Genomic DNA, 20,223 nt, shown 5'->3' with positions numbered 1-20,223 from the left:
CTTTTCTTCCCTCTTTCCTTTCCTCCCCCTTCCCCCCTTTTTCCTCCCCCATTCTCCTCCCTTCTTTTCCCTCCCCCTTTCCCTATCCCGCTTTTCCCCCCGTTCTTCTCCCCCTTTATCTCCCTTTTTCCCCCTTCGACTTTTTCCCCCCATTTTCCCTCACCTTTCTGCTCCCTCTTTTTCCCCCCTTTTTGCTTCCCCCGTTTTCTCTCCCCCTTTTTCTCTCCCCTTCTTTTTGCCTGCTTTCTTTTCTCCCTGCTTTTCCCCTCCCCTTTTACTCCTCCTTTCTTCTCCCATGTCTCTCCTGCTTTTTTCTCCCTTCTTCTCCCTTCCCCTTTTCTCTCCCCTCTTTTCTTATCTCCCCTTTTCCAAACCCTTTTTCTTCCCCCTTTCTTCTCCCCCTTTTTGCTCTCCCCCTTCCTTTCTCCCACTTTCCTACCTCCCCCCTTTCCTCTCCCTCTTTTTGCTTCCCCTTCCTTCCCCTTCTTTCCTCCCCCTTTATGCTCCCTTCTTTCACCCTGTACCCCTCTTCTTCTCCCCTTTTTTCTCTTTCCCTTCTTCTCTCCCTCCTTTTCCTTCCCTCTTTACTTCTCTCCCCGTTTTCTCCCTCTTTTTGCTTACACCCCTTTTTCTCCACCTTTTTTTCTCCTCACTCTTTTCTCCACCAGGCTTTCTCCCGCTTCTTTCTCTTTATTTCCTCTTCACCTCTTTTCTTACACCTTTTTCTTCCCCCTTTATTTTCCCTACAGCTCTTTTCTCTCCATTTCTTCTCTTTCTCCTTCTCTTTCTTTCTCTTTCTCTTTCTCTTTCTCTCTCCTTCTTCTCCTTCTCCTTCTCCTTCTTCTTGACCTTCTTCTTGACTCTCTCCTTCTCCTTCTCCTTCTCCTTCTCCCTCTCCTTCTCCTTCTCCTTCTCCTTCTCCTTCTCCTTCTCCTGCTCTTTCTCGTGGTCCTTGTGGCCCGCCAGCAGGAAGCGGGAATGGCAGCAGGTCCCAGCAGCGTTATGCAGAGGCCCTGGGGAGCAGGACAGCAGCTCTCCGGGGAGCACCTGCCGGGCACTGCGGGTGCAGAGGCAGCTGAGACCGGGGCAGGCAAGGGGGCAGGCGGTTGCTCCAGGGCCTCCTTCGCCAAGCTCGGCTCTTGCTGCTCAACCGCAACATTGTCCGCAGCGCTGGCGTGTTCCTGGGGCCTTCTGCCTCCCGAGCGGTCGGGGGAGGACAGGGCTGGCTCCGAGCGCCTCCTGGGCATCGTGCTGAGCTGCTTTTCCAGAGGAGGCAGTGGAGGGGCAGAGGCACACGTGCCATCTCTGGGGCTTCTCCCTCGGGGCTGCTGCAGCTCAGCGGTTGGGGGGCCGCAGGCAGCTTCCGCCTCGGGGCTGTGGTGGGCAGCAGCGTCCTGCTGAGCGGCCCCTGGGTGCGCTGTGGGGAGAAAGAGCCTGTTCGCTAGTTTTCCTGGCTTCTGAAGCGGGGCAAGGAGACTTTCCCGGTGGGAGCACGCAGCCCAGGCGCATGGCAAGCTGCAACCTGAGCACCTCTAGAAGTGAGGAGCAGGTCAGGAGACACAAGCACCCCTGGGGGCCATGTCCTGCACGGGGAGAGCGCAGGTCCAGCGCATAGTGAGCAGTGCTGTGAAGAGCAGAGGTTTAACAACCGGGACGCCTTTTGTGGAGTGAGGATTGTCCTTCTGAACTGGCGGGAAGTGCTGCAGGAGCAGAGCACTGCCAGAAGGTCTTGCACCCTCTGCACCGCTCTGCACTGCCACAGACATCTTCCGCTCTCCAGCTAAAGCACTGGGACCAGCAGCCCTGGGTGGTGCCAATCCTCCGTGCCTCGTCCTACCTGCGGAGCTGCCCGTGTGCTCGGGTGCCTCCGCAGCCGAGGGGCTGCAAGGCAAGACCACGTCGTCCCCAAAGATAGCTGTGCAGTTCTCGATGAGAAACTCCACCAGCACCGTCACCTGCACAGTGAAAAGCAGGGATGTCAGGGCAAGGGGCTGAGAACCCGCTCAGCAGTCTTTCCTGCTCCTCAGTGCCGTTTCTGTGCCAAAAGCTGTAGCTCTGGGGCTGCGGCTCCATTAAGACATGTGCCTGTCGCGTTGCGCAGAGCCCAGCTGAGGGGCTGGCTGGTGAGTTCAACATACCCTGTTGTAGATCTCTCTCTGCACTTCCAGCGGGAGCGTGCTGTCCATGCCCGGGCTCAGCATGCTGGGCCCCACGCAGATGGCCAGGTTGCTGGCGCCCATCCTGCTGGTGCCTGCGTTCTGGCTGATGCGGTGGAGCACCGCGAGCAAGGGCTTGAGCAGCAGCACATTTGCCCTGGGCAGTTGGTCAGCCACCCTGAGCAAACACAAAGAAAAGGCCCCGTGAATTCAGGGGGCAGCGGCTGCTGCCGCTTCTGGGAGCAAGGCTCAAGGCAACTGCCACAAGTGGCGCTTCCTCCCACGAGAGGAACGCCGGTGCTCTCTCTCGCCTTTCCATGTGTGCTGTCGAGAAAGGCCCGACAGCACGTGCTTAAGTACGAGACCTTGAATGAGAACATCTGGACTGGGAGGTGGGCGCTTCATCAGTAGATGGACAGTGGGAATAAAGGCGAGGTGGTCGGGAGACGTCGTGGGAGGCTCTGCAAAGGCCCGTGAAAGCCTGTGGCTGTGTTGTGTGGTATCGGCACGAGCAAGCGGGTAGAAGTGTCGGGCTCTTCCACAGACTGCCCGTTTCCAGAGAAGGCCCCAGCCTCTGCCACCCGCTCCAGAACGGTGGGACTGGCTACACACTTACTCCCTCAGGCCTTCAATCTTCTCCTCCCTGCTTGGCTTCTCCAGAGCCAGCATCCAGCTGTCGTAGAGGGCCGCCGAGAGGAGCGTGCAGGGGATATTTCGCAGGAAGTCCTGCAAGGCCGAGATACGGAGATGAGGCTTGGACACCACGCCTGAGGCCAGACGGAGCGTCCACAGGCACTTGGGCTCCCCAGGAGGCAGGCTGCTTGGAGCTACCCGCTCTCAAAGGAGCTCCTGGCCGCTGACAGAGCGAGCAGTGGGCTGCGCGAGGACCGCCCCACTTGGGCACGCTCGTGGGAGTGCAAGAAGAGGCCCTAGTGCCTATGAGCCTCTAGTGCACCCAGAAACCTCAGCCTTCCTCCCTCAGGGGGCTGCTGGGGAGCAGGAGGAGGACGAGGAGGAGGAGGTGACTTTTCCCAGGGCAGGCACAAGCAGGAGAACGGGCAAGCAGGTGGCAAACACAGAGGCCAAGCTTTCCTCCGCCTGAAAGCCCGTCGTTTGGCTTCCCCGGGGTTTCAGCTTGGAGTGCCCCCTGGGCCCAGCTAGGCGCTCGAGTGGGCCCCTGCAGGTGGGCAACGTACTCTCCGCGCTGCCAGTCGGCAGAAATTCACCTTCAAGATTCCTGCCAAGAGGTGCACGGGTTGGCTTGCCAAGTCAACGGCCCCTCCTTTGTTCAGCTCCTCCCTCAGGTCCCTGCGGGCCTTCTCACTGGCACCTTTCCGGAATATGCCCTCCGTGGCAGGCCCTTCCCTATACAATATGGCCAGCAGCTCCTGCAGGAGAAAGCAGACGGGGCTGGCAGAAGAGCTCATCGGGTGCAGAAAGGCCGTTTAGCAGGGAAGCACTTGCTCAGGGAGAGAAGCAAGTTTGTGCCTGGGCGGCGCACGCTGCTTTGCCTTGGTTCGGATCTAGTTCTCGCTGCAGGTACATGGCGCTGGGCGTAGCCGGGCTGTGCCCCAAGCCACCCTCTCGAGCACGCTTCTGTAGTCGGGGGACTACAGAAACCCCTGGCTGTTCCTGCTGCTGCAAGCTTCCTTCCTTTGCAGGCCTTCTGCAGCCCAGGAGCTGGGGGTGCCGCCTGGCGAGACAAGCCGGCAGGCGGATCGCTGCGTGGCCAGGCTGCCTTACCTGGACTGGCTGGGGCAGGGTCCCCTGCTCTCCACAAAGGGTAGCCAGAGGCTGGCCAAAGAGAGGCGTCCCGAGGCCAGAGTCCGGCTGCCCGGGGCCGTCCCCGTTGGCCGAGGCTCGTCTCCGAGCAAACGGCCATGGCAGGAACCTCTTCCTTGTCTTAGTCCCATCTGCTGCAAGCAAGAGGAAAGCAGAAGTGGAGAGGGAGCGCAGGAGCTGCAGCTTTTCAGCTGCTGTCGAGCGCTGGGTGAGGAGGCAGCTCCTCAGCTTCCCTTTGCAACTCACCAGTGGAGTGGCCAAGTCCCTCTTCAGCAGCCGATGGGGCCAAGACGGGGCTCTGCTTGGTGCCAGCCTGCAAGAAAGAAAGGCAGGCGTTCAGGTTACGGAGGCGCCCGGCAGCAGCCAGGGCCGCCAGCCAGGTGCTTCAGCCCCGCAGAAAAGCGCGAGCGGCTGCAGGGAAAACCCGAGGTCGTGGGACGCCGGCGGAGGAGATGCTTGCGTGCGGGAATGGCCTGGCCTCTCTGCCCGACGTGGGTGCTTGGGGCCGGCCGCCTTCCCTCCCGAAACTCGCATGCCTCCCGGCAGCCCGCAGCCGGGGCCGCGGGACAGGGAGCCCCTGCTCACCTCCGCCGAAACCAAGGCCTCGACGGTCCGGGCGGTCAGCGACCCCGACTAGGCAAGAGAGCAAAGAGGCAGCGTGAGCAGGCGGTGGCGCGGGCTCTTGCCCGCAGCCCCGTGGCGCTCGGGGCGCAGCACAGCCCCCCGGGACACTTACGGCGCCCTGGAAGCCGACGGCCGTGACGAGGAGCCGAAGGGAGGCGAGTCGGGTGACGCGGGTCTCCGGGGCTCCTGGGCTCGGCCTGGGCACAGGGCAGGGGCAAAGGCCGAGCTCCGTCACAGCCAGCCCCTCTGCTGGCTGCCCGGGCCCCGGCCCCGCGCGCCCGCGCCACCCTGGCGCAGGAGCCCTTCCCGCGGCGCTGGCTGGCAGCACCGCTCGGCAGCGGCCGCGGCCCCGGCCCTGCGGCCTCCGCGCCTCTTGCGTGGGCAAACGGGCAGCGGCAGCTTGCGGTGCCCCTGCCCGCCGGCAAGGAGCCGCCGGGCCAGCTGCAGGCCGCTGCTCTTGCTTTGCGGGCACAAGGCGAAGGCCCTGCTGCTGCCGCTCTGCCCGGCAGCTGCCCCGCGCAGGGGGGTCCCTTTCCCCCACCTCCCCGGCTGCTTTGCTGGGGGCAGCTGCCCCGGCACCTCTGCACCGCCCGCAGCCTTGCCGCCGCCGCAGGCGGGCTGAATTGCCCGCCAGGGCTCACCTGAGCATCGTGCTCAGCCACAGCTCCTTGGCCTCCCGCGACCTGCAGCCAAAAGGAGAAACAGCCTCAGAGCCCGCTCCTCCTCCTCCTGCTCCTCCTCCTCCTCCTCCTGCTCCTCCTTAGGAGAGGCCCAGGTGCCCGGACAGCTCTCGCCCGCTTGGCACTGCTGCACAGCGCCATGCACCCAAGCCCCCGGTCGGTGTCCCCCCGCAGTGTCCCTGGGGGGAGCAGAGGTGCAGGGGGGAGGTGGGGGCGGGACGAGGCTTGTGCACGCCTGGAGGTGCCTGTGACTGCGTCAGAAACCCCCGCAGGACCCCTACTGTCTCTCGCCCCAGCCTGAGCTGAGCCCCAGCAAGGCCAGAGAGGACTGCAGGCGAGCACGGTGCCCTGCACCCCCCACAGCCCTGCACGTGCCGCCAAGACTCACCGGAAAGTGACCACGCAGCCGTCGTTGGGCCAGACGAGGACGAGGGCATTGGTGCATTTCAGGCCATGCCCGTCCTCTTCCTCCTCTTCGCGCCCGCCCGCCGCCTCGTCCTTCCCGCACAGCAGCCAGAGCTGGCCGAGAGGCACGCGGTGCTTGAGCAGGAAGGTGGAGCCGCACCTGCGGAGGGAGAGCAGGGAGCGGCGTGGAGGTTGTGTGGTGGGGCAGCGGCAGCAGTGGCCAGCAGGGCAGAGGCAGTGCCCGGGGGCAGAGGGTGGGGGCGGGGGAAGGACGGCTGGGGCTGCTCTCCTTACTTGAAGGTGGCGATGGCGAGGGTGTCGGGGAAGAGGAGGAGGTGCCTGTCCCTGGTGCGCCGGTGCCGGGTCACCTGGACACGGTTGCTGAGGAGGAGCTGGGGGCTCCTGCGCGACACGAAGGCGCCGAGCGGCGCCGGGGGCCGGGAGGCTCCCCTGGCCTCGAGCCCGGGGCCGGCGCCAGGAGCCGCGCGGCCAGGGGCCTCGGGCCGTGCCTGCGTGCCGGCAGCGGGGCCGGCAGCGCCCCGGGCACCGCAGCAGTTCACCTGTCCCATGGCGCCGTGGCCGGGTCAGCAGCTGCGGTGCGTCCGTGCCCCGCGCCGGGCAGCGCCAGGCGCCGGTCAGGCCTGCGCAAAGCACGGAGCGGTGTCCGTGTGCCGAGTAGTGCCGCTGGGCTGGGAGCCTGCGTCTCCCTGCTGCCCCGCACCGGCACAGCACCGCACTGGGGCCGGGCGGGCGCCGGTGGCCGTGGCCACCCGGGTGCCACCACGACACATTGTGATGCACGACGGCACATTGTGATGCGCCGGCCGGGCCGTGGGGCAGGGCCGGGGCGTGGGCCGGGGGCTGCAGGTCTCCCTGGCGGAGGAAACGGGCTCGGTGCTGGAGCAGCTCCCGGCTTCAGCAGCCGGCTCTGTGTCCGTGAAAAGCCCCCATGCACAGGCGGCTTGCCCACCCGGCTGCAGCATGCCCTGTTGTTACTGGGACAGGAGGACTCCCGCTTTGGAGGGGCCAAGCAAGGGGGCCTGTGCCCGCTAGAGAAGCAGGGCCCAGGCGGTGCCCCAAATCCCAACTTTCACACTTCCTCGGCCCTCTGTCGGTGGGGTGGTCCGCCCGAGACTGGAGACCTCCAGGCCAGGTGCCAAAATGTGGCATCACCATGACAAGTGGGAATGTTGGCTCCAAGCACAGCCAGAGAAGACTTGAGGGCAGGATTCAGTTGCCCAGACACCAGGACCGGCATCTGTTTGAGATGCCTTGGGAAATCCCTTGCGGCAGGTGCCCTGGCGTACCCAGAAGCCTGTAGGCCCGGGCTTTCAGGCACCTGAATCCCCCCTCACCTCATGTGCATCGCACCAGTCTGCCGAGAGTCTCAACAGCACTCCACAGGACATTAGGCAGGCTCATGGAAATGCTTGCATACGGATCACAGCATCACAGAATGGCCAAGGCTGGAAGGGACCTCTGGAGATCATCTAGTGCAACCGCCCTGCTCAAGCAGGGTCCTCTAGAGCACATTGCCCAGGATCGCGTCCAGGCGGGTTTTGACTCTCTCCGGGGCAGGAGACTCCGCCACCTCTCTGGGCAACCTGTTCCAGGGCTCAGTCACCCTCACAGGAAAGGAGGAGGACATTTTCCTCATGTTCAGGCGGAACTGCCTGTGGTTCAGTTTGTGCCCGTTGCCTCTTGTCCTGTTGCTGGGCACCACCGAGAAGAGCCCGGCCCCATCCTCTCGACACCCTCCCTTCACATACTTGTACGCATGATGAGATCGCCTCTCGGTCTTCTCCTCTCCAGGCTAAACAGGCCCAGCTCTCTCTGCCTTTCTTCATAGCAGAGGTGCTCCAGAGTCTGAAACGGAAGTCGCCGTGCGTGCAGTCTGCACCGGAGCGCCAGTCCAAAGGCCTGTGGGCATGCCTGCAGGGGTGGTCTTTCTCTCAGCCGTCACTGATGCTTGGCTCCAGAGGGGAGGCGCCTCCAAAGTGCTTTTGCTGCACGGGGCTCTCCTCAACCAAGCGGCTGAGACGGGTGTGGCACACCAAGAGGTTGCACCTCGCTGGTGCGCGAGGGTGCAGGAGGAAGCGTCGCATGGGATAGGGCGCGAGAGGGAAGAGGGCTGCAGGAAAGCTGATTGATAGGCAAGGATCACCTCCTCCACACTCCACGCGTGCCCAACCTGGGAGCCTTCCACGAGGGAAGGGCTGGCTGGACAGAGGAGGGGAGAGCAGTGGATGTTGTCTGCCTTGAGGTCAGTAAGGCTTTCCACGCTGCCTGCCCTCACATGCCCTCCGAGGCAAGCTGAGGAAGTAGGGGCGAGATGAGCAGGCAGTGAGGGGGACTGAGAAGTGGCTGGACGGCAGAGCTGCGAGGGTTGTGATGAGTGGCGCAAAGCCTAGGTGGAGGCCAGTAACACAAGGTGCAGGCCAAGGGTCAATGCGGGCTCTGGTCCCGTTCCTCTTCTTCCTCAGTGGCCTGGGTGACGGGGCAGAAAGCACCCTCAGCAAGCTGGCTGCTAAACCAGGGGGGATGGAAAACAGGGGGGAGTGGCTGACGCACCAGAGGGCTGTGCTGCCGTTGAGAGGGCCTCTGATGGACTGGAGAGGCGGGCTAAGAGGAACCTCCTGAAGCTCAGCAAGGGGAAAGGCCAAGTGCTGCACCTAGGCAGAAAGAAGTCCATGCACCAGTACAGGCTAGAGGCCAACGTGCTGGAAAGCAGCTCTTGGGGGAAAGCCCTGGGCGTCCTGGTGCACAAGTTGCCCGTGAGCCTGCACTGCACCCTTGAGGCCAAGGCGGCCAGCGGCCTGCTGGGCTGTGGTTAGGAGGAGCCTTGGCAGCAGGTGGAGGGAGGCGATTCTCCCCCTCCTCTCAGCCCTGCTGAGGGCAGAGCTGGAGTGCTGTGGCTGGTGCTGGGCTGCCCCGGGCAAGAATCACAGAATGACGGAATGGTGGAGGTTGGAAGAGACCTCTGGAGATCATCTAGTCCAGCCTCCCTGCTCAAGCAGCGTCCTCTAGAGCTTATTTCTCAGGATTGTGTCCAGGCAGGTTTTGAATATCTCCAGTGAAGGAGAGTCCACTACCACTCTGGGCAACCTGTTCTAATGCTCTGTCACCCTCACAGGAAAGTTTTTCCTCAGGTTCAAATGGAACTTCCTGTGGTTCAGTTTATGCCTTGTGCCTCTTGTCCTGTTGCTGGGCACCCCGGAGAAGAGCCTGGCCCCATCCTCTCAACACTCTCCCTTCACATACTTGTACACATTGATCAGGGCACCTCTCAGTCTTCTCTTCTGCAGGCTGAACAGGCCCAGCTCTCTCCACCTTTCTTCAGAGGAGACATGCTCCAGTCCCCTCCTGGTCTTCATAGCCCTCCGCTGGACCCTCTCCAGTAGTGCCATGTCTCTCTTGTACTGGGGAGCCCAAAAGTGAACACAGTACTCCAGATGCAGCCTGCCCAGGGCTGAGGAGAGGGGCAGGATCACCTCCCTCGACCTGCTGGCAACACTCTGCCTAATGCACCCCAGCATACCACTGGCCTTCTTGGCCACTAGGGCACACTGCTGGCTCATGTTTAACTTGTTGTCCACCAGCACTCCCAGGTCCTTCTCTGCAGAGCTACTTTCCAGCAGGTCAACCCCCAGCCTGTACTGGTGCATGGGATTATTTCTCCCCAGGTGCAGGACCTTGCACTTGCCTTTGTTGAACTTCATGAGGTTCCTCTCCACCCAGCTCTCCAGCCCGTCCAGGTCCCTCTGAATGGCAGCACAGTCTTCTGGTGTGTTAGCCACTCCCCCCAGTTTAGTATCATCAGCAAACTTGCTGAGGGTGCACTCTGTGCCTTCCTCCAGGTCATTGATGAATACATTGAACAAGACTGGAGCCAGGACTGACCCCTGGGGGGCACCGCTAGCTACAGACCTCCAACTAGACTCTGCGCCACTGACGATAACCCTCTGAGCTCTGCCCTCCAGCCAGTTCTCAGTCCTCCTCACTGTCTGCTCATCCAACCCGCACTTCCTGAGTTTACCTAGGAGGATGTGATGGGAGACAGGGCCAAAAGCCTTTCTGACCTCCAGGTAGACAATATCCGCTGCCCTGCCCTCATCTACCCAGCCAGTCATTCCATCAGAGAAGGCAATCACATTGGTCAAGCATGATTTCCCTTTGGGGAATCTGTGATGACTACTCCTGATCACCTTCTTGTCCTCCACATGCTTAGTGACGACCTCCAGGATGAGCTGATGAGAGATGTGGAGCAACTGGAGCAAGTGCAGCGAAGGGCCATTCACATGAGGAAGGGCCTGGAGCATCTCTCCCAGGAGGACAGGCTGCGAGCTGAGGCCATCTCTTGGCGGCCATGCGGGCCACAAGGACAAAACGCTTGTGCTTTCTGGCAAAAGAGAGCTGGAAGCCAGGTGACGGCAGAGCTGCAGATTGCCAAGAGCGGCCAATGCCTCTTGCAACTGGCAGCGGGACCTTCTCCTTCAGCTTGCTTGGGAGGAGAGTGCCCCTGCTCACAGGGGCCGACGGAGGGGGCCTCTTCTCTAGCTGCAGCCTGCTGCCGGGATGCTGCTTCTGCCAGTCGCGGCTCCGGTCAGGCCACGTCACCTCCTGCCCCTTTCCCCCGTGTCCTGGGAAGAGCTGCACCCGGGAAACATCCCGCCTGCCATGCCTGCGTGCTGCCTTGCTCGGAAGCCCCTGCTGGAGCAGCATCGGCTCCCTGCGGCTTCTCTCTGCCCCTGACTGCAAACTGCTGCCCTCTGGCGGTGTCCCTTGACTCCCGGACAGAGAGGCACTTCCCCCCAAAATCTCGCCTGCCGTCTCCGACAACGGCACTAGCAGGGCTACCGCTGCTCAGTCACTTGCCCTCCTGCTGCGTCCGTATGCCAGGGCATTCAAAGAGCCCTGCCGGACCTAGAGACGCGGGCACAAGTCCGTGGGCTATGTGCAGCGGCCGAGCGCTTGAAAGAGAGGCAAGGAGCAGACTCAAGAGAGTCCTGCGCAAAAGTGCTTTGTTGCAGTGAAGGTGCACGGGCGTCAGTCAGAAGCCCCCCGGCTCCTGCTCCACGGCTCCCCTGGGCCCCCAGCGGGGAGGTAAGCGCTCCCCAAAGACAAGTTCCGACAGGCCAAAGCACACTGCACGTGCCGCCGGGGTTGCCGCTCTTACCGTGTGGCAAGGGTGCTGCCAAGGGGTTTTTTTCCCTTTCCTTTTTCTTCTTTCCTTGAGTTCCTTCCCGTTTTTGTCTTTCCTTTTTTTAAACCTAGTCTCTTCTTCCCCTCCTTTTCTTCCCCTTCCTTTTCTTCCCCACACTTTTCTCTCTGCTTCCTCATCTGCTCCCGTCTAATCTACCCCATCTTATCGCTCCCTTTCTGATCTCCCTGTTTCTTTGCACCCCGGTTTTCTCCTCTGCTTTTCTCCCCATTCCCTTCTCCCCATTTTGCTCCTCTTTTCTCCCCTTTTCTCTCTCCCTCCCTTTTTTCTCCCCCTTTCCTTCTCCCTGCAGCTTCTCCTCCCCCTTTGTTCTCTCCGCCTTCTTCCCTTCCCTCTTTTTCCTCCCATTTTTCACCCCTTCCATTCTCTCCCTTCTTCCTCCCCGCCTTTTCTTCCCTCTTTCCTTTCCTCCCCCTTCCCCCCTTTTTCCTCCCCCATTCTCCTCCCTTCTTTTCCCTCCCCCTTTCCCTATCCCGCTTTTCCCCCCGTTCTTCTCCCCCTTTATCTCCCTTTTTCCCCCTTCGACTTTTTCCCCCCATTTTCCCTCACCTTTCTGCTCCCTCTTTTTCCCCCCTTTTTGCTTCCCCCGTTTTCTCTCCCCCTTTTTCTCTCCCCTTCTTTTTGCCTGCTTTCTTTTCTCCCTGCTTTTCCCCTCCCCTTTTACTCCTCCTTTCTTCTCCCATGTCTCTCCCGCTTTTTTCTCCCTTCTTCTCCCTTCCCCTTTTCTCTCCCCTCTTTTCTTATCTCCCCTTTTCCAAACCCTTTTTCTTCCCCCTTTCTTCTCCCCCTTTTTGCTCTCCCCCTTCCTTTCTCCCACTTTCCTACCTCCCCCCTTTCCTCTCCCTCTTTTTGCTTCCCCTTCCTTCCCCTTCTTTCCTCCCCCTTTATGCTCCCTTCTTTCACCCTGTACCCCTCTTCTTCTCCCCTTTTTTCTCTTTCCCTTCTTCTCTCCCTCCTTTTCCTTCCCTCTTTCCTTCTCTCCCCATTTTCTCCCTCTTTTGGCTTACACCCCTTTTTCTCCACCTTTTTTTCTCCTCACTCTTTTCTCCACCAGGCTTTCTCCCGCTTCTTTCTCTTTATTTCCTCTTCACCTCTTTTCTTACACCTTTTTCTTCCCCCTTTATTTTCCCTACAGCTCTTTTCTCTCCATTTCTTCTCTTTCTCCTTCTCTTTCTTTCTCTTTCTCTTTCTCTTTCTCTCTCCTTCTTCTCCTTCTCCTTCTCCTTCTTCTTGACCTTCTTCTTGACTCTCTCCTTCTCCTTCTCCTTCTCCTTCTCCCTCTCCTTCTCCTTCTCCTTCTCCTTCTCCTTCTCCTTCTCCTTCTCCTGCTCTTTCTCGTGGTCCTTGTGGCCCGCCAGCAGGAAGCGGGAATGGCAGCAGGTCCCAGCAGCGTTATGCAGAGGCCCTGGGGAGCAGGACAGCAGCTCTCCGGGGAGCACCTGCCGGGCACTGCGGGTGCAGAGGCAGCTGAGACCGGGGCAGGCAAGGGGGCAGGCGGTTGCTCCAGGGCCTCCTTCGCCAAGCTCGGCTCTTGCTGCTCAACCGCAACATTGTCCGCAGCACTGGCGTGTTCCTGGGGCCTTCTGCCTCCCGAGCGGTCGGGGGAGGACAGGGCTGGCTCCGAGCGCCTCCTGGGCATCGTGCTGAGCTGCTTTTCCAGAGGAGGCAGTGGAGGGGCAGAGGCACACGTGCCATCTCTGGGGCTTCTCCCTCGGGGCTGCTGCAGCTCAGCGGTTGGGGGGCCGCAGGCAGCTTCCGCCTCGGGGCTGTGGTGGGCAGCAGCGTCCTGCTGAGCGGCCCCTGGGTGCGCTGTGGGGAGAAAGAGCCTGTTCGCTAGTTTTCCTGGCTTCTGAAGCGGGGCAAGGAGACTTTCCCGGTGGGAGCACGCAGCCCAGGCGCATGGCAAGCTGCAACCTGAGCACCTCTAGAAGTGAGGAGCAGGTCAGGAGACACAAGCACCCCTGGGGGCCATGTCCTGCACGGGGAGAGCGCAGGTCCAGCGCATAGTGAGCAGTGCTGTGAAGAGCAGAGGTTTAACAACCGGGACGCCTTTTGTGGAGTGAGGATTGTCCTTCTGAACTGGCGGGAAGTGCTGCAGGAGCAGAGCACTGCCAGAAGGTCTTGCACCCTCTGCACCGCTCTGCACTGCCACAGACATCTTCCGCTCTCCAGCTAAAGCACTGGGACCAGCAGCCCTGGGTGGTGCCAATCCTCCGTGCCTCGTCCTACCTGCGGAGCTGCCCGTGTGCTCGGGTGCCTCCGCAGCCGAGGGGCTGCAAGGCAAGACCACGTCGTCCCCAAAGATAGCTGTGCAGTTCTCGATGAGAAACTCCACCAGCACCGTCACCTGCACAGTGAAAAGCAGGGATGTCAGGGCAAGGGGCTGAGAACCCGCTCAGCAGTCTTTCCTGCTCCTCAGTGCCGTTTCTGTGCCAAAAGCTGTAGCTCTGGGGCTGCGGCTCCATTAAGACATGTGCCTGTCGCGTTGCGCAGAGCCCAGCTGAGGGGCTGGCTGGTGAGTTCAACATACCCTGTTGTAGATCTCTCTCTGCACTTCCAGCGGGAGCGTGCTGTCCGTGCCCGGGCTCAGCATGCTGGGCCCCACGCAGATGGCCAGGTTGCTGGCGCCCATCCTGCTGGTGCCTGCGTTCTGGCTGATGCGGTGGAGCACCGCGAGCAAGGGCTTGAGCAGCAGCACATTTGCCCTGGGCAGTTGGTCAGCCACCCTGAGCAAACACAAAGAAAAGGCCCCGTGAATTCAGGGGGCAGCGGCTGCTGCCGCTTCTGGGAGCAAGGCTCAAGGCAACTGCCACAAGTGGCGCTTCCTCCCACGAGAGGAACGCCGGTGCTCTCTCTCGCCTTTCCATGTGTGCTGTCGAGAAAGGCCCGACAGCACGTGCTTAAGTACGAGACCTTGAATGAGAACATCTGGACTGGGAGGTGGGCGCTTCATCAGTAGATGGACAGTGGGAATAAAGGCGAGGTGGTCGGGAGACGTCGTGGGAGGCTTTGCAAAGGCCCGTGAAAGCCTGTGGCTGTGTTGTGTGGTATCGGCACGAGCAAGCGGGTAGAAGTGTCGGGCTCTTCCACAGACTGCCCGTTTCCAGAGAAGGCCCCAGCCTCTGCCACCCGCTCCAGAACGGTGGGACTGGCTACACACTTACTCCCTCAGGCCTTCAATCTTCTCCTCCCTGCTTGGCTTCTCCAGAGCCAGCATCCAGCTGTCGTAGAGGGCCGCCGAGAGGAGCGTGCAGGGGATATTTCGCAGGAAGTCCTGCAAGGCCGAGATACGGAGATGAGGCTTGGACACCACGCCTGAGGCCAGACGGAGCGTCCACAGGCACTTGGGCTCCCCAGGAGGCAGGCTGCTTGGAGCTACCCGCTCTCAAAGGAGCTCCTGGCCGCTGACAGAGCGAGCAGTGGGCTGCGCGAGGACCGCCCCGCTTGGGCACGCTCGTGGGAGTGCAAGAAGAGGCCCTAGTGCCTATGAGCCTCTAGTGCACCCAGAAACCTCAGCCTTCCTCCCTCAGGGGGCTGCTGGGGAGCAGGAGGAGGACGAGGAGGAGGAGGTGACTTTTCCCAGGGCAGGCACAAGCAGGAGAACGGGCAAGCAGGTGGCAAACACAGAGGCCAAGCTTTCCTCCGCCTGAAAGCCCGTCGTTTGGCTTCCCCGGGGTTTCAGCTTGGAGTGCCCCCTGGGCCCAGCTAGGCGCTCGAGTGGGCCCCTGCAGGTGGGCAACGTACTCTCCGCGCTGCCAGTCGGCAGAAATTCACCTTCAAGATTCCTGCCAAGAGGTGCACGGGTTGGCTTGCCAAGTCAACGGCCCCTCCTTTGTTCAGCTCCTCCCTCAGGTCCCTGCGGGCCTTCTCACTGGCACCTTTCCGGAATATGCCCTCCGTGGCAGGCCCTTCCCTATACAATATGGCCAGCAGCTCCTGCAGGAGAAAGCAGACGGGGCTGGCAGAAGAGCTCATCGGGTGCAGAAAGGCCGTTTAGCAGGGAAGCACTTGCTCAGGGAGAGAAGCAAGTTTGTGCCTGGGCGGCGCACGCTGCTTTGCCTTGGTTCGGATCTAGTTCTCGCTGCAGGTACATGGCGCTGGGCGTAGCCGGGCTGTGCCCCAAGCCACCCTCTCGAGCACGCTTCTGTAGTCGGGGGACTACAGAAACCCCTGGCTGTTCCTGCTGCTGCAAGCTTCCTTCCTTTGCAGGCCTTCTGCAGCCCAGGAGCTGGGGGTGCCGCCTGGCGGGACAAGCCGGCAGGCGGATCGCTGCGTGGCCAGGCTGCCTTACCTGGACTGGCTGGGGCAGGGTCCCCTGCTCTCCACAAAGGGTAGCCAGAGGCTGGCCAAAGAGAGGCGTCCCGAGGCCAGAGTCCGGCTGCCCGGGGCCGTCCCCGTTGGCCGAGGCTCGTCTCCGAGCAAACGGCCATGGCAGGAACCTCTTCCTTGTCTTAGTCCCATCTGCTGCAAGCAAGAGGAAAGCAGAAGTGGAGAGGGAGCGCAGGAGCTGCAGCTTTTCAGCTGCTGTCGAGCGCTGGGTGAGGAGGCAGCTCCTCAGCTTCCCTTTGCAACTCACCAGTGGAGTGGCCAAGTCCCTCTTCAGCAGCCGATGGGGCCAAGACGGGGCTCTGCTTGGTGCCAGCCTGCAAGAAAGAAAGGCAGGCGTTCAGGTTACGGAGGCGCCCGGCAGCAGCCAGGGCCGCCAGCCAGGTGCTTCAGCCCCGCAGAAAAGCGCGAGCGGCTGCAGGGAAAACCCGAGGTCGTGGGACGCCGGCGGAGGAGATGCTTGCGTGCGGGAACGGCCTGGCCTCTCTGCCCGACGTGGGTGCTTGGGGCCGGCCGCCTTCCCTCCCGAAACTCGCATGCCTCCCGGCAGCCCGCAGCCGGGGCCGCGGGACAGGGAGCCCCTGCTCACCTCCGCCGAAACCAAGGCCTCGACGGTCCGGGCGGTCAGCGACCCCGACTAGGCAAGAGAGCAAAGAGGCAGCGTGAGCAGGCGGTGGCGCGGGCTCTTGCCCGCAGCCCCGTGGCGCTCGGGGCGCAGCGCAGCCCCCCGGGACACTTACGGCGCCCTGGAAGCCGACGGCCGTGACGAGGAGCCGAAGGGAGGCGAGTCGGGTGACGCGGGTCTCCGGGGCTCCTGGGCTCGGCCTGGGCACAGGGCAGGGGCAAAGGCCGAGCTCCGTCACAGCCAGCCCCTCTGCTGGCTGCCCGGGCCCCGGCCCCGCGCGCCCGCGCCACCCTGGCGCAGGAGCCCTTCCCGCGGCGCTGGCTGGCAGCACCGCTCGGCAGCGGCCGCGGCCCCGGCCCTGCGGCCTCCGCGCCTCTTGCGTGGGCAAACGGGCAGCGGCAGCTCGCGGTGCCCCTGCCCGCCGGCAAGGAGCCGCCGGGCCAGCTGCAGGCCGCTGCTCTTGCTTTGCGGGCACAAGGCGAAGGCCCTGCTGCTGCCGCTCTGCCCGGCAGCTGCCCCGCGCAGGGGGGTCCCTTTCCCCCACCTCCCCGGCTGCTTTGCTGGGGGCAGCTGCCCCGGCACCTCTGCACCGCCCGCAGCCTTGCCGCCGCCGCAGGCGGGCTGAATTGCCCGCCAGGGCTCACCTGAGCATCGTGCTCAGCCACAGCTCCTTGGCCTCCCGCGACCTGCAGCCAAAAGGAGAAACAGCCTCAGAGCCCGCTCCTCCTCCTCCTGCTCCTCCTCCTCCTCCTCCTGCTCCTCCTCGGGAGAGGCCCAGGTGCCCGGACAGCTCTCGCCCGCTTGGCACTGCTGCACAGCGCCATGCACCCAAGCCCCCGGTCGGTGTCCCCCCGCAGTGTCCCTGGGGGGAGCAGAGGTGCAGGGGGGAGGTGGGGGCGGGACGAGGCTTGTGCACGCCTGGAGGTGCCTGTGACTGCGTCAGAAACCCCCGCAGGACCCCTACTGTCTCTCGCCCCAGCCGGAGCTGAGCCCCAGCAAGGCCAGAGAGGACTGCAGGCGAGCACGGTGCCCTGCACCCCCCACAGCCCTGCACGTGCCACCAAGACTCACCGGAAAGTGACCACGCAGCCGTCGTTGGGCCAGACGAGGACGAGGGCATTGGTGCATTTCAGGCCATGCCCGTCCTCTTCCTCCTCTTCGCGCCCGCCCGCCGCCTCGTCCTTCCCGCACAGCAGCCAGAGCTGGCCGAGAGGCACGCGGTGCTTGAGCAGGAAGGTGGAGCCGCACCTGCGGAGGGAGAGCAGGGAGCGGCGTGGAGGTTGTGTGGTGGGGCAGCGGCAGCAGTGGCCAGCAGGGCAGAGGCAGTGCCCGGGGGCAGAGGGTGGGGGCGGGGGAAGGACGGCTGGGGCTGCTCTCCTTACTTGAAGGTGGCGATGGCCAGGGTGTCGGGGAAGAGGAGGAGGTGCCTGTCCCTGGTGCGCCGGTGCCGGGTCACCTGGACACGGTCGCTGAGGAGGAGCTGGGGGCTCCTGCGCGACACGAAGGCGCCGAGCGGCGCCGGGGGCCGGGAGGCTCCCCTGGCCTCGAGCCCGGGGCCGGCGCCAGGAGCCGCGCGGCCAGGGGCCTCGGGCCGTGCCTGCGTGCCGGCAGCGGGGCCGGCAGCGCCCCGGGCACCGCAGCAGTTCACCTGTCCCATGGCGCCGTGGCCGGGTCAGCAGCTGCGGTGCGTCCGTGCCCCGCGCCGGGCAGCGCCAGGCGCCGGTCAGGCCTGCGCAAAGCACGGAGCGGTGTCCGCGTGCCGAGTAGTGCCGCTGGGCTGGGAGCCTGCGTCTCCCTGCTGCCCCGCACCGGCACAGCACCGCACTGGGGCCGGGCGGGCGCCGGTGGCCGTGGCCACCCGGGTGCCACCACGACACATTGTGATGCACGACGGCACATTGTGATGCGCCGGCCGGGCCGTGGGGCAGGGCCGGGGCGTGGGCCGGGGGCTGCAGGTCTCCCTGGCGGAGGAGACGGGCTCGGTGCTGGAGCAGCTCCCGGCTTCAGCAGCCGGCTCTGTGTCCGTGAAAAGCCCCCATGCACAGGCGGCTTGCCCACCCGGCTGCAGCATGCCCTGTTGTTGCTGGGACAGGAGGACTCCCGCTTTGGAGGGGCCAAGCAAGGGCGCCTGTGCCCGCTAGAGAAGCAGGGCCCAGGCGGTGCCCCAAATCCCATCTTTCACGCTTCCTCGGCCCTCTGTCGGTGGGGTGGTCCGCCCGAGACTGGAGACCTCCAGGCCAGGTGCCAAAATGTGGCATCACCATGACAAGTGGGAATGTTGGCTCCAAGCACAGCCAGAGAAGACTTGAGGGCAGGATTCAGTTGCCCAGACACCAGGACCGGCATCTGTTTGAGATGCCTTGGGAAATCCCTTGCGGCAGGTGCCCTGGCGTACCCAGAAGCCTGTAGGCCCGGGCTTTCAGGCACCTGAATCCCCCCTCACCTCATGTGCATCGCACCAGTCTGCCGAGAGTCTCAACAGCACTCCACAGGACATTAGGCAGGCTCATGGAAATGCTTGCATACGGATCACAGCATCACAGAATGGCCAAGGCTGGAAGGGACCTCTGGAGATCATCTAGTGCAACCGCCCTGCTCAAGCAGGGTCCTCTAGAGCACATTGCCCAGGATCGCGTCCAGGCGGGTTTTGACTCTCTCCGGGGCAGGAGACTCCGCCACCTCTCTGGGCAACCTGTTCCAGGGCTCAGTCACCCTCACAGGAAAGGAGGAGGACATTTTCCTCATGTTCAGGCGGAACTGCCTGTGGTTCAGTTTGTGCCCGTTGCCTCTTGTCCTGTTGCTGGGCACCACCGAGAAGAGCCCGGCCCCATCCTCTCGACACCCTCCCTTCACATACTTGTACGCATGATGAGATCGCCTCTCGGTCTTCTCCTCTCCAGGCTAAACAGGCCCAGCTCTCTCTGCCTTTCTTCATAGCAGAGGTGCTCCAGAGTCTGAAACGGAAGTCGCCGTGTGTGCAGTCTGCACCGGAGCGCCAGTCCAAAGGCCTGTGGGCATGCCTGCAGGGGTGGTCTTTCTCTCAGCCGTCACTGATGCTTGGCTCCAGAGGGGAGGCGCCTCCAAAGTGCTTTTGCTGCACGGGGCTCTCCTCAACCAAGCGGCTGAGACGGGTGTGGCACACCAAGAGGTTGCACCTCGCTGGTGCGCGAGGGTGCAGGAGGAAGCGTCGCATGGGATAGGGCGCGAGAGGGAAGAGGGCTGCAGGAAAGCTGATTGATAGGCAAGGATCACCTCCTCCACACTCCACGCGTGCCCAACCTGGGAGCCTTCCACGAGGGAAGGGCTGGCTGGACAGAGGAGGGGAGAGCAGTGGATGTTGTCTGCCTTGAGGTCAGTAAGGCTTTCCACGCTGCCTGCCCTCACATGCCCTCCGAGGCAAGCTGAGGAAGTAGGGGCGAGATGAGCAGGCAGTGAGGGGGACTGAGAAGTGGCTGGACGGCAGAGCTGCGAGGGTTGTGATGAGTGGCGCAAAGCCTAGGTGGAGGCCAGTAACACAAGGTGCAGGCCAAGGGTCAATGCGGGCTCTGGTCCCGTTCCTCTTCTTCCTCAGTGGCCTGGGTGACGGGGCAGAAAGCACCCTCAGCAAGCTGGCTGCTAAACCAGGGGGGATGGAAAACAGGGGGGAGTGGCTGACGCACCAGAGGGCTGTGCTGCCGTTGAGAGGGCCTCTGATGGACTGGAGAGGCGGGCTAAGAGGAACCTCCTGAAGCTCAGCAAGGGGAAAGGCCAAGTGCTGCACCTAGGCAGAAAGAAGTCCATGCACCAGTACAGGCTAGAGGCCAACGTGCTGGAAAGCAGCTCTTGGGGGAAAGCCCTGGGCGTCCTGGTGCACAAGTTGCCCGTGAGCCTGCACTGCACCCTTGAGGCCAAGGCGGCCAGCGGCCTGCTGGGCTGTGGTTAGGAGGAGCCTTGGCAGCAGGTGGAGGGAGGCGATTCTCCCCCTCCTCTCAGCCCTGCTGAGGGCAGAGCTGGAGTGCTGTGGCTGGTGCTGGGCTGCCCCGGGCAAGAATCACAGAATGACGGAATGGTGGAGGTTGGAAGAGACCTCTGGAGATCATCTAGTCCAGCCTCCCTGCTCAAGCAGCGTCCTCTAGAGCTTATTTCTCAGGATTGTGTCCAGGCAGGTTTTGAATATCTCCAGTGAAGGAGAGTCCACTACCACTCTGGGCAACCTGTTCTAATGCTCTGTCACCCTCACAGGAAAGTTTTTCCTCAGGTTCAAATGGAACTTCCTGTGGTTCAGTTTATGCCTTGTGCCTCTTGTCCTGTTGCTGGGCACCCCGGAGAAGAGCCTGGCCCCATCCTCTCAACACTCTCCCTTCACATACTTGTACACATTGATCAGGGCACCTCTCAGTCTTCTCTTCTGCAGGCTGAACAGGC

At 62.7% G+C, this 20,223-nt stretch overlaps 1 protein-coding gene across 1 annotated transcript; it reads right to left on the bottom strand.

Moving 5' to 3' along the window:
• Nucleotides 1-13,389: 13,389 nt before the first annotated feature.
• Nucleotides 13,390-18,453, bottom strand: LOC138066619 (T-cell activation Rho GTPase-activating protein-like). The gene is made up of 10 exons (XM_068936509.1): nucleotides 18,263-18,453; nucleotides 16,891-17,067; nucleotides 16,464-16,505; nucleotides 15,935-16,019; nucleotides 15,784-15,831; nucleotides 15,445-15,511; nucleotides 15,160-15,332; nucleotides 14,643-14,804; nucleotides 14,033-14,142; nucleotides 13,390-13,594 (listed from the first exon to the last, which is right to left on the bottom strand). Exons 1-10 carry the CDS (start codon nucleotides 18,271-18,273, stop codon nucleotides 13,390-13,392), a joined length of 1,080 nt encoding a protein of 359 aa, XP_068792610.1. The 5' UTR covers nucleotides 18,274-18,453.
• Nucleotides 18,454-20,223: the final 1,770 nt, after the last annotated feature.

The sequence above is a fragment of the Struthio camelus genome, chromosome 3 (genome assembly GCF_040807025.1).
Source record: "Struthio camelus isolate bStrCam1 chromosome 3, bStrCam1.hap1, whole genome shotgun sequence".
In the NCBI taxonomy this organism is placed as follows: domain Eukaryota; kingdom Metazoa; phylum Chordata; class Aves; order Struthioniformes; family Struthionidae; genus Struthio; species Struthio camelus.
The sequence above is the reverse complement of the archived record's forward strand: the minus strand, read 5'-3'. Positions and strand labels throughout refer to the sequence as shown.

Excerpts from the sequence above, each read along its gene's own strand:
- LOC138066619 (XM_068936509.1), bottom strand. Across the intron at positions 15,832-15,934 it reads CCGTCGGCTTCCAGGGCGCC|TCGGGGTCGCTGACCGCCCG; the intron begins GTAAGTGTCCCG and ends TCTCTTGCCTAG. Across the intron at positions 13,595-14,032 it reads AAGATTGAAGGCCTGAGGGA|GGTGGCTGACCAACTGCCCA; the intron begins GTAAGTGTGTAG and ends GTGTTTGCTCAG.